This window comes from Bos indicus x Bos taurus, chromosome 19 (genome assembly GCF_003369695.1).
Source record: "Bos indicus x Bos taurus breed Angus x Brahman F1 hybrid chromosome 19, Bos_hybrid_MaternalHap_v2.0, whole genome shotgun sequence".
In the NCBI taxonomy this organism is placed as follows: domain Eukaryota; kingdom Metazoa; phylum Chordata; class Mammalia; order Artiodactyla; family Bovidae; genus Bos; species Bos indicus x Bos taurus.
The window spans coordinates 55,789,633-55,801,686 of NC_040094.1; the positions used below are offsets into that span (position 1 = coordinate 55,789,633).

At 55.2% G+C, this 12,054-nt stretch overlaps 1 protein-coding gene across 2 annotated transcripts in view; it reads right to left on the reverse strand.

Annotated features, from left to right (window-relative positions):
* Window positions 1-394: 394 nt before the first annotated feature.
* SEC14L1 (SEC14 like lipid binding 1) overlaps window positions 395-12,054 on the reverse strand; it is a 49,369-nt gene continuing 37,709 nt past the window's right edge. Inside the window, exons 8-16 of one of the 2 annotated variants that reach the window (XM_027518540.1) lie at window positions 11,658-11,847; window positions 10,744-10,832; window positions 9,687-9,757; window positions 8,635-8,806; window positions 8,205-8,339; window positions 6,221-6,355; window positions 4,078-4,356; window positions 2,865-3,043; window positions 395-2,716 (exon numbers count right to left, since the gene is read on the reverse strand). In XM_027518540.1, coding sequence (XP_027374341.1) covers window positions 2,611-2,716; window positions 2,865-3,043; window positions 4,078-4,356; window positions 6,221-6,355; window positions 8,205-8,339; window positions 8,635-8,806; window positions 9,687-9,757; window positions 10,744-10,832; window positions 11,658-11,847 — 1,356 coding nt within the window. In that variant the 3' untranslated portion in view covers window positions 395-2,610. The remainder of the gene's footprint in view (window positions 2,717-2,864; window positions 3,044-4,077; window positions 4,357-6,220; window positions 6,356-8,204; window positions 8,340-8,634; window positions 8,807-9,686; window positions 9,758-10,743; window positions 10,833-11,657; window positions 11,848-12,054) is intronic. The other variant, XM_027518541.1, reaches the window with a different exon arrangement.

Consider the following 12,054-nt stretch of genomic DNA (forward strand, 5'->3'; position numbering starts at 1 on the left):
CAAGTACATAAGCGTTTTTGTACAATGAAAAATCCTGATTTGTTTTGACATTCCATGTTAAACTGCATCATGTGTAATGCAGACCTAATCCATCTGATCATGTGTTCTGGAGAGTGTTCTTTAGTCAACAGTTTTAATTTAGTATATATGTAAAAGAGAAACATGGTATCAGGTGTCCAGCCTGAGTCCTGTTTGACTTCCTGGAGTCCGAGGAAAGGTGCAGCCTGTCCTCTGTTGGGGGGCGGGGGGGAGGGGGGGGAGACCACTGAGCTGTACGTACTGAGCCTCGATCCGCACCAGCCTCTGGCTCCAGCATCTCCCCTTCCTCTAATCTATAGTCTCCTAAGAACGTCATACTCTTCAAAGGAGGTTGCCATTCACAATAAGAAAAAGCCTTTTTTTTAAACAGTTCACATTTATTATTGACAATAATAAAAAAATCTTTTAAAGACTATCAGTATTGTATTACCAAGAGTGAGGTAATATGTTTACAAAACATTTACAGAATTTGATACGTAAATAATGTAATTAGGAAAGAAGGTGAATTAAGACACTAGTAATAGAAGGGAAACCAGAAGGATCGTTAGTGCTGGAAAAAGGTGGCACGACAGCAGCATCTGAAACAGGGCGCAGGGCGCTGAGTAGGGCGGGCCCAGCGCGGGACCCCGCCCACCTGCCCCACAGCCCCTCCCAGGAGAGCGGAGGGAGCCCTGGAAGGTGTGTGCAGGGATGTGCTTTGAACTCTTAAAGATACAGTCAACTCTGGGGATAAAATAGTGCCACTTCTGAGTCAACTTAAAAAGAACTGGTCTTCAGCCTGGGGGAGGGGGTGGCTGCAATTCAAATAGTTCTACAAACATCCCTGGGCTGAGGTGGACTGTCGAGTGAAGCGTTTTCTTGGCAGCTGTCAGCAAAATCGCCATCTGAGACACAGAGAGACAGAGAAAGAGAGAGAAAGAGAGAGGGGACCATCTTCAGGTCCTTAGAATCTGGAAACAGGAAGCACTGACAGCAAGCAGTGTGGATCCACTAACTAGCCCTACTGTGCTTTCTGGAAACAAGCCTCTAGGTGCCAAGGGTCGGCTGTGCTCCACACAGGCCCGCAGCCCAGGGAGAGGCAGGAGGGTCTCAGCATGCCACACCCACGGAGGACACCCACGGAGCTCCGCCCCTCCCAGCCCTCCTGACCCCGCCCCTGGCACACCCTGGTCCTCACAGCACTCCACCTAACGCCTCCAGGGCAGATCCATAACAAGGCAACTCAGGATTTCTGAGGCCGGGATTTCTTCAAGCTCAAGATGGTGCCTGGCTCCTGGCCCGGATTCTTAAAAAGCACAGCCTCTGCCACACACACCATCACGTGACATGCCTTCATTCATCGTGGAGACTGACCCAAAGCAGCAACTGGACAGACTCACAGAAAACCTGCTTTTCCCATAAAAAGCTGAGAAAATGATGGGCCAATAAAAAGGCAGACCAGGCTTGGCGATCGGAATCAAAAAGAAAAAATCAAAAGCAAACCAACTTCATCATCTGATCTGCTTTGAGGACATCGAACCCTCTCTTACTTGAACTATGTTTCTACCCACCCCTGGACACACATGCTTGCGTGTACACACATCCACAACTTCCTTTACAAAGGAGCCGGGCTGCCCAGGCCACAGGCGGTCCTGGCACAGCCACGTGGGGAGTACGCTGGTCAGCTACAGTGAACGTGGGACGTTCCAAAATGGCGAGTGGGGCTTGCTGCCCCTGAAACACCTCCAGCGGCAGGAAGGACCACCTGGGCGCTGACGCCACCCGGCTGTGAGGGGCCCAGGGAGGCCAGTGGAGGAGCTCAGAAGTGAGCCATGCAGGAAGGAAGAGAGGCACACCAGGAGGAGAGGAGGCGGCCCTTGGCCCACGTTCAGGACAGAGAAAGTCTGCTCTCAAAGTACCAAAAGGTTTGAAGGGAGGAGAGAGAAAATAATGTTTAATGATGGCGGTGTTCTTCCTGGCATCATGGGGGGTCCCCGAGAGCCCCCAGCCCCCACTTTACAACAGCGGGTCTGTTTGGTCCCAGAGCTGGGTCGGGACACCCACAGGCTCCCTGAGTCCTTCCAGTTAGGCGGCGACTACTCAGAGGAACAGGAACCCAGAGGGCGGTCAGCGCCCTCGGAGCGCGTCGACCACCGGCAGGGAGGAGGCGGGGGCCAGCTGCGGGCAGGGGACCAGTTGGCAGCTTCTGCTCCACGGAGGAAGGCGGGTCACCTCGGACGGGTGGAGGAGGGGCTTCATCCACTGAGGGACAGTGAGGAGGTGGCTGGAATCATTTTTTTTTGCATCCAGGTTTGAGACAAAGTCAACCTCTTAACTGGTATATAAACTACTTTTCTTTGAAGAGAGCCCTTGTGCTCTGATTGGATTTTGTGCACACTGTATACAAAATCTATGGCTATTGAGTGAGAGTTACAACTACCTGTCGAGATAGCTTCGGGGTCAGTGACTACATTTACCATCTGCAGAGCTATCTGCTACCTAGAGGGCCAGAGCAGTTCACACAACGTGGCCGCTCGGCGGCGGGTGGGCGGCGGTCCGAGGTGGTGGGCCGTCCCCTCCGAGCACTGGGCACTACCTGGAGATCATGGAGCTGGAGTGGGACTGGCTGGACGAGGTGGTGGCGGCACTGAGCTGCGAGAACCCGCTGTGGCTGGACTCCAGGCTGGTCATGGAGCCTCTGTAAGCAGCACGGGAAGGGGAGGTGTGAGGACCCATGGTGACCGCCAACTGCCTTCCAGCTGGACCCTACCCCCTCGCTCCCCTCGGTCCCCAACCCCTTGTGTGACATCACGAGCTGCCCTGGCCCAGAACCCGGCCTCCCGTACCTGAAGTCCTCGGAGCCGATCACCTCGGTGTAGTACATCACCTTGCACTTGTGGGAGGAGACCTGCAGGGAGGCCAGCACGTCGTCCACACGGGGCAGGTTGGTGGCGGCGCAGGCCGGCGTGCTGTGGAACTTCCACTGCAGGATGTAGAAGCCCGGCCACCGAGTCACGTGGGAGCCCTGGAGTGAGTCGGGGGGCACAGCTGAGGACCACCTGCTTTCCGGGAGCCCCCACAACGGGGACAGACGCCGAGGGGACGACATCTCTGTCCACTCGGATCTAGCGTCGATTACTGACCCTCTCGGTGAGGGAAGGGGCCAGCTACCCTGGTTCGTGATCAGGCCAGTCTCACACTGCCTCCAGGGGTGGGCCCTGCAGCCAGGCCCCCACCTGCGGAGGAGGAAGCAGGTGCCCACAGGGTGGAAGCCCCCAGGGGGGGTCCTCTGCTTACCCTCAAGGCGGTAGGGTCTAAAAAGCTTTCCTAGGCCAGCCAACACTCTGACGTGCTTCTAGTGACCTTACCAGCATATCCCGGGTTAAAAGGATGTCAGTCTAAAGTTGAATGACGATCTGTGAAAACTGCTTTCTCCCCCTAATTCTGGAACTAAAGACCGTGTGATACAGCTTCAAACGTTCATTATTTTTAAAACTGAATACTCTCTTTTCAGTGTTTCTAAGACCACCAAAACACTGTCAGGCTTATCCCTGAAAAGTGTGAAGGCAGCAAAATCATGCGTCTAATATAAAGGCCAGAAACTCCCGAGAACTACCATTCTGAGCTCAGGCACTCAGAATAACTAACCAACGTTTTAAATGAACTGATGGAACACTGCAAAGAAATGAGAATGCTTGGTCATGACAGTTAACAGTTCCCTATGTCCTTGTTTATCTCACTTCTATTCAGAGTGATTTTCTAGAAGGAGACCAATGCCGTTGGGTCAAGGGTCATCTTAGCAGCCTCCTGAATCCCAGCAGTGCGTGTACACTGACTGCCCTCTCCCTCCTTCTGTTTGCTTCTGTGAAAACATCTCCAGAAATAATTCATGGCTCTAGACACAAGTCATGGATTCTGCTGAGCAGAGTTCTTCTGAGAGTCACTCGGCTTCCTGAATCACCCTGACTAAGAGGACACACTGAACCGCCCGGCCACCGCCCTAAGACTTCCTTCTCCAGACAGAAAAGCCAGGCTGTGGGCAGGCTCAGGGGACCCTACCTGCACGCTCTCCCCTTCTTTGCAGATCAGAGGCGACTCCACCATGCTGTAGTCCCGGCCCAGCTGCCAGACTCTGTCTATCAGCTGTACGTTGTTCCCTCCTGGGGAAGTGATGCTGTGCGCCCCCAGGGAGTCCTTCTTGGGTGGCTGTGGTGATCGCTTGGAGTGATAGATGTTAAAGACAATGTCCCCTTTGCACACGTCAAAATCCCACGTGATCACCGATGAGGCGTCCACGATCTGAATGAGAATCTGGAAGGAGAGGTTGGCTGCATCAGCCTGCCACAGTGAACATGAGCCTGTGAGCCAGCGTCGCGGCAGCATGTCCCCACCGCCCCCCAGCTCTCCTCTCAGCTGGGGGAGGGGGGTCCCAGCCGCAGGCCTCCTCGGCCAGACTCGGCACTCGATCAAGTTCCGGGCTCCGTTAGCTCCCCCTGCAGCCTGTGTGTCCTGAACATGCAATTTAGATGCCATTCTAGGCTACCGGGTCCTGGCTGTAAAAAAGGCCTTGATACAAAACAGAAATAACGCTCAACAGCACAAAAGTGGTTCCGAGGGTTGCTCTGGGCTGAGGGGCACAGGGAAGGTCCCAGAGTAAACAGCCCGGGAGGGACAAGAGGAGGGGAGGCGAGCACAGGCTGAGGGGTCTTTGCCCGCAGCCGCCAGGCTGGGTGGTGGGAGGGAGCCGCGTGGCCTGGGTGGGGAAGGCCCTGGGTGTCGAGTGCCAATCTAAAAGCTGAATTTCAGGCAGCGCCCGTATAGCTTCCCAGCAGGGAATGATCAAAGTTACAGTTTCCAAAGATTACTGTGATAATTAAAACCAGCTGTGGAAAGCTATGTATTCACTAAAAAATCTCGGCAGAAGCCAGCCCCACGCCCCACCCACCCTGAAAGCCGCTCGCTGAGTGCCGCAGGCGGTGTGCCGGCTTCCCGGCCAGCAGTCTCTGGTGGTCTCCCTGCCTCGGCTCTGTAGCTACACAGACTCTCCCTAAAGAGCAGATTCCACACACACACAAGCCCTGTCCCATCCCAGCACAGCGGCAGCACCGACACCACGGGCTCCACGGGCCAAGCTCCTTGGAACGCCAGCCCCTCTGCGGACCGGCCCCTTGTGCCTGCGTTCACGGCAGGGACGAGGAACTCAGTCCTCGCTTCATGAGACCCCCGTCCTTGATGTGCGTCCTACTGAACCCTCAAACCAGAGCCGAAGTTTTCAGTGTTCTGACGTAGAAACCCTCTCACAGATAACCCTGCGACCCACAAGAACACACCGCACACTGAGCTCCCTACCCGGGACATCGCGACCGTGACCTAAGCAAAGACGAGAACGCAGCCTCCAAGTAAGAAATTAATCCAAGTAATCCTTGAGATGCAGTTGTCTCCCCCCAAAGAGGCTGGGAGTAAGGCACCTCAAGCCCGTCTCCGCTCATTCAAACCACAGCATCGTGTCCACTCACCCCAGGAGGCTCGGGTGGTGGTGAGGGAGGCACCCCGGCCAAGCATGGAGGAGCAGCACAGGGTCAGCTTAGCCAGCTTCAGCCCGGCGGGATCCCACGACCCTGAGCCACAGACCTCGGCCCGGAGCCCAGGATGGGCCGAGCCCACTCAGTGCACTAAGACCACTCAGTGCAGAGACACTCATGACACCAGAGCGCACGCGTGTGTGACAACAGGCACGGCCTTGCTCAGGCACCACCACAGGCAGCAAGGAGAGAACGCATGGCGTGAGCTTCTCCTCACCACCAGACTGGGAAAACGGGCAAACTCCTTAAAAAATAGTAAATGACCAAACCCAGTCAAGGAAACACAGAAAGTGCTGAAAACATTAAACTGAGAAGTTACAAACCTCCCCCCGGGGGAGACCTGCGAGGCGCCCCGTGCGTCAAGGGTCTTGGGTGGACCGGACGTGGAGACGCCTGCCTACTCTCCTCCTGGGGGCCCTGACCAAGGGCAGCCAAGGTCTGCTCTGCGAGAGCCTGCTTGCCAGCATCGACAGCTACCTTAACTGCAGACCAAGTGCAGACCAAGAGCAAGTCGGGGAAAAGCATCTGATTCTCCTAAACGACCCCCTACTGGGGAGACCACAGAAGAACCCCTGGGGGGAGGGGAGACCCAGGCCCCGTGGCTTCAGCCCGGCCCCTACCTCGTGCGGGGCCCCTTTGAAGACGCTGGCAGACTGGTAGATGGTTTCGGTCCAGAGCTTGAGGTCTTCGTTCTCCAGCTCCTCCGCGGTCCTGTACAGGGACTTGGGCACCAGGCCCCCCTCCGGCACCTCACACTGGAAACAGAAACACGGCTTGAGAGCAGTGCCCACGGAGGCCGATCCCGAGAGCCACACGCCGGCCTGACACGCTCAACTCTGCGGAGCCTAGCTTAGGAAATGGGAAACACTGGCCGTGTCGTAAAATACCCTGCACTACTTAGGCAAAATAATTGAGAAAAACCACTTAAACACACGTGTCTCACTTTGAGTAAATGAGAACAAGCTGAGGCTGATCTGCCACAACGCTCACAGTAGTGCGTGTGTGGGACAGCATCCAGCTACTGAAGCTGGTTTACGTAAGCAGCACTGGGTGTTTATATTGTACTGCAAAGGAAAACGCTATGTGAGGAAGAGTTTTATTCTCTACAGCACAGGCGCTATTTCTATCATGTGCAAGTAAGGGCAAGATGTGTAAGTAACGGGGGAAGTTTAGGGTCTGTGCCGGGTCAAACGACCAGTCCACACCACCAGCCAAAAACCCATAAAGAGCGGCACCTTTCGAATTTGCTTGAAACAGGCTAAATTAGAATTTGCACATTCATGAATGTCCTAATTGACCCGGATATAATGACTGAACCCTCGAGTTCTTAAAATCCAAGCGCTTCCTGTGGTACCTGCCCTGGGAGGTGACTACGCAGGAAGAAGCACGGCCATCTCCGACGGGCAGGGCGGCAGGACTCAGGGAGGCCGCCGCAGTGACGGCAAGCTGGACGGCGTCAGACAAGCGAATGCAGCCTCAACGCCAGCCCGACGGTGGCACAGAAGAGCCAAGCCGAAGCCTTAAGAGCCTGAGCGGGGAGACCTCTGCTCTTATGGGGGTAGATCTCTGCTCTTACGGGATTCTTACCATTGCTAACACAGCACAGGGGAGTGGAGGCTCTGCCCACTTCAGCCCCGCTGCTTCCATTGCAACTGGAAGAGCAACCTGAGTCGTGCTCTGATACACTGCGTCTGTGTGTCTCCACAGATCTGACCCCAAGCTTTAATCTCAGGGGAGCTGGGTGGGGGTCCCCTGGCTCACTAGCTCCCTGCACTGCACTGTGGTTCCATCTGCGACTCCTCAGAGCGGGACTGAAGGCCTGAGAACTGAGTTCAGCTCTAAACTCCTCCAAGAATCCCCCAAGATCCCCCAAGTTCCCATCAGCAGCTGAACACGTGAGCCAGCCAGGGTGGCCGCACCTCCACATCGCACAGTCTAATTTACTGTGAAGGGGAGTGGACTCCCTGCTGGCGTCACCTGCTGCGTCAGCAGGGCGAGTGGACCGCTCCCGGCTTGTTTCCTGGCCCTCACATCAGGCCGTCCTGCCCCCGGGGCCATACGGTCTTCAAGGAGCTAAACTTCTCTGACTCATCACATGCCCCACTCATCACAGTACAGGGGCAGAAGTGGAGCCATCTGCTTGCTAACCCAGCCATGCAGTGTACTTCAAATCCTGCATTACATAAAAGAGGACGAGCTCCCTTAATTACCCTTTTTAAGATGTGTTCCTGACATCATCCACGGGGCAACCTTTTTGGAGAATCAATTTGATTTTTTAACGTTTTAAAGAAATGCACAGCTGCTCTAAAACGGTTAAAGAATCTAATTCACGCAAAGCTGAGAGCATAAAGGAAGCTGCAATCACACTGATTCTAAAACAAGCTCTCTTTAGTGTTTAACAATGAAGAATGTGTATGTTATCAAAAATTACCTAAATGGCTCTGTTTAGTTTAACCCAGGATCAGACAGATGTCAGCCAAAACCCCCAAACTGAAAGACAAATAATCCAAACGAAAAGTTCTGAAAATCATTTGTGTCAACCACACCCACCTTCCCTGCCCTTGTGAGTAGTCAGACATGTTACCTGCCTACGTACGTACGTACCATGCACTCTCCACTCAGGAAATCTGGAATGATCTCTTTGTCGATGTAATCCAGCAGGCCTCCAGGCCCCTGGTAGTCATTTCCTGCATAAATGAGGAATTTCCTTCTGGTGTTGTCGTCAATGAATGGACTAACCTACAAATAATTGGAAAAGACCACGCAGTTATACTTGCTCTGCTGTCTGTACTTCAAGAGTGAAAATTACATGCTGATATCGGGGGGGGGGGGGGGGTGGGATTCAAGTTCGATACGCTCTTTCTGTAAAGTCCAAAGTGTATGACGTGCGGACTCTCGGGAAAACTTTCTTCCCTTAAATAACCTGAGACACTTTGATCTCTCCACGCTTGTCTCGTTTCTTAACTAGTGATACAACTTGGAGTCACAGACACACAGGGACAGGAACCCGCACTCGCCCGCCGCGGAGGCGCACCAGCGTCCAGAGCACGGGGAACACGCGGGGGGCGCGCAGGATCAGCAGGCGGCCCAGTGTCTCAGGGTAGTTGGCCTCCACCACCTCGATGATGCGCAGCAGCGCCTTCACGCCCGGCCTCCACAGGTGCCGCATGTTCAGCCCCTCCAGGTCCACCAGGCAGGTCCAGGAGCTGCAGGTGAGACCAGCTCTGTTCAGCGCGCGCACACTCGGGAAACCACGGCCCAGGGTGACTGGCTTTCGTTTTTTATGTTCTATACAGTTGCTAGTGTCCATTTCCAAAAATACACTGGGTTTTCAAAATTACAGTGTAATGAACTCTACTGCAATCTGCCTGTATTAAGAGGTGGGCTGCGTGTAATAGGACCAATCCCCAAAATACCAAAGCCACCAAGGGCTAGGGAACCAGGATCAAAGGTGCAGCCATCCATCCAGGGAGGCACGTGCTGCCCTGGACCTGCTGAGCCCCCTCTACTGACCCAGCGGGGCGTGCGTACGGCGTTTAAATACACGTGTGACTGAACGTTACTGAGTCAAGCGCTGCGGCAGGGGCCGGAAACACGGGAGTGAACAAAAGCCCTCAGAGTCCCTGCCCTCCTGGAACTTCTGTGCTGGTCAACCATCCAGACCCTTCCCAGGGCCCACCTCTGAACCACTGCACGTCTTCAGAACAGTCCACCGTGACTGCAAGTTTGGTTTAAGAGCAGAGAATCATTTTCTTCTGTCCCACCTCCTCAGCACCAAAAAAAGCAGAGCAAAAACCAAGCAACTGCGACCCTGGACTCCCAAGGACCACGAAACTACCACAGGCCGACCCACGCAGGCCGAGAGGACAGCAAGGCCTGGGGCAGAAGCACCAAAACCCAGCAGCCGCCCCGCGGCTGACTGCAGCACACGCCCCACGCGATTATCTGTCCCACCTGCTAGGACACCATGGAAAACAGTAACTACTCAGACTTGGTCCTAAAACCAAAGCAGAGTCTGGCTTTTTAAAAATCAACTAGAAATACGTGACTCCTATTTCAAACAAGCTCGGAGGGAGAAGCAGCTACCTGATAGGCCGGCCGAAGACCTTAGTGTTCTCTTCACACCGTCGCAGGCCTTCTTCGTTGATGGAAAGAACCTGTGTACAAGAGCCAGAGACGTTGCCCATCAGTCTAAGGGGCCGACGCGGCTGCATCCGGCTGCGCGGGTGACGGCGACACCAGGTGCCTCAGGGAGGCGTGTAAGCCAAACGCCATCTACGCCATCTACGTCCTGACACGGCCGCACACACAAAACACATCACGGAAGCAGCAGCTCGCTCCCTCACAGGCACGTCCAGAGCGAGCGCGTCTGAAGAGTCGGAGGTGAGTGTCGGCGGAGTGGCAACACAGTGAAGCCTCACACGCCAGCTAAGAGAAAGGGCAGTGTGACAACCGACCTCAAGTCTGGCTGAAGGGACCCCTTTGAGCTGGAGTAACAAGCCCTTCCCCGACAGATGCAGTCCACCCGTAGACCTGTGTGCATGTGTGCGGGAGCGCCCACGGAAGCACACGCACAGTGCTGGGCACCACAGAAGAGGCACAAAATGCCCACAGTGGGTAATTTGGGACGACGGCTTCTCCATTGCCTTTCAAGGTTCTGCTTGCTCGTTTCTACTTTAAGGCTAACATTCTTCTCTTCGGGACTACCCACGCTGTGCAGGCTGCCCGGGAGGGGTTGAGGAGACAGGGAAGGAGGCGCTCACAGCCCTGACAAAGGACGCTCAGAGCCAGGACCACGCTGTGCTGGTGCAAGAGCACTGCTGAGAGGCCTGACGAGAGGCGGCCCCAGAGCACAGCGAGGGTAGGCGGCAGGACCCACATCGGCCTGGGGGTGCGGCTGGGGGAGCGGGCGCCTGGCCCAACCCCCACGCCCCCTGGAGCAGCTGTGCCCGCGGCTGTGTTCGTGCTTCCCCACAGTGAAAACCGTTTTCTTAACTTTTGGGCCCTCTTTTGAAGTTTGTAGAATTTATAAATAGGTCCTCCTTTCTAATGATCAAAGTGATACACGCTGTGGCTACAGGACCATGGTCCCCTCCCACCCCCTCGGACAGAGAAGGAAGTGAAGCCAGCGGGCAACACTCACGTATCTCAGCAGGGCCTCCTCGCCGAGAGCCCTCACCAGGCCTTTGGTGTCCATCTGCCCCAGCCGGAGCACGTAGAGGGGCCGGCCGTCTGCAGGGGAAGGACAGGCGGCGTAAGCACTGCTCCTGACCCGAACCGGGGGACGGGCGCCCCCACAGGCCAACGGGGCCCCGTGCACTCTCCCACTCTGGGAAGCAGCAGCTGGCTTCGGCAGTGCCTACAGGAGGCCCACCCGGTCTTTTCCCACCAGAATTGTAAAAGGTGAAAACAAAAGCCCACTGATGGAGCAGGTCATTAGCGGGGCCCTGGAGACGCCCCGCCGGGGTGAGGCGAGCCCCGCGGAGCTCGGCCTCCGGCTCTACCCGCGCGCACTGACGCACCTCCACTGCGGGGCTCGGTGCACTAACCCCACTCCACCTGCCACCGAAACTGAGCCAGAAGCCTGTCCTGCAAGTGTCGTGTGCAGAGCAGTCTGACCAGATGGCCCCACATCTGATCGTTCATTTAGGGATGCTGCTCTTGGTTACGTTTTGTTCACTCCCCAGGTAGAGCTAAAAGCTCTCCTGTTGTGATGTACAAAACCTGGCTACGCGTTGTTACAGACACTGCACGGGTTAAGCCACTGCAAAGCACCTTTACTAGCACTCTGCTCCTGCGAAAACTCAGCCTTCGGAGTTTTAAAAAGTCAAACAAACTCCACCTGATTGAGGAATGAAGTGGAGCAGGCTACTGGGCGGGGGGAGCGAGTAGCCAGGAAGCAGTGGCCTCAGGCCCTCCCTCTCCACTCGGCGGGGCACCCCCAGGGCAGCGGCAATAAAACAGGCTCCCACTCCTTCACACGGGGAAGGGGAGGGACAGCACACCCGAGGCCCCTGTTCCTCTCAGCACGGGTACTGATGCCAGGGTCCCGGCTACCTTTGTCGTGATGGTGCCAGCCGCCCGCGTAGTAGTCCTGCAGGACCTGGGGCGGGTGCCAGGTATCGAGGATGTAGTCCACCTGGTGTTGCTTGCGCCAAGTCAGAGACTGACACATGGTCTCTCTGGCCTTGTCGATGTTGAAGTCCCGGGCGCGTAAGAACCGGAGAATATGCTCATCTTTCGGGATCTATTGAGAGAAAGAGATGTTTCTAAGCAATGTGAAAAGTTGCTAATGGGAAAAAGCAAGTTACCAAGGGAATAAGACTCTAAAAAGTCTCACTTCTTACTGACAGCGAGCTGCATTATTACACTATTTAAAATTAGCCACTACCACAAATACCTTCCTTAATGCTTTAGAAAATCTGCATTATTAGTCTGAATAATCTTTAGACTA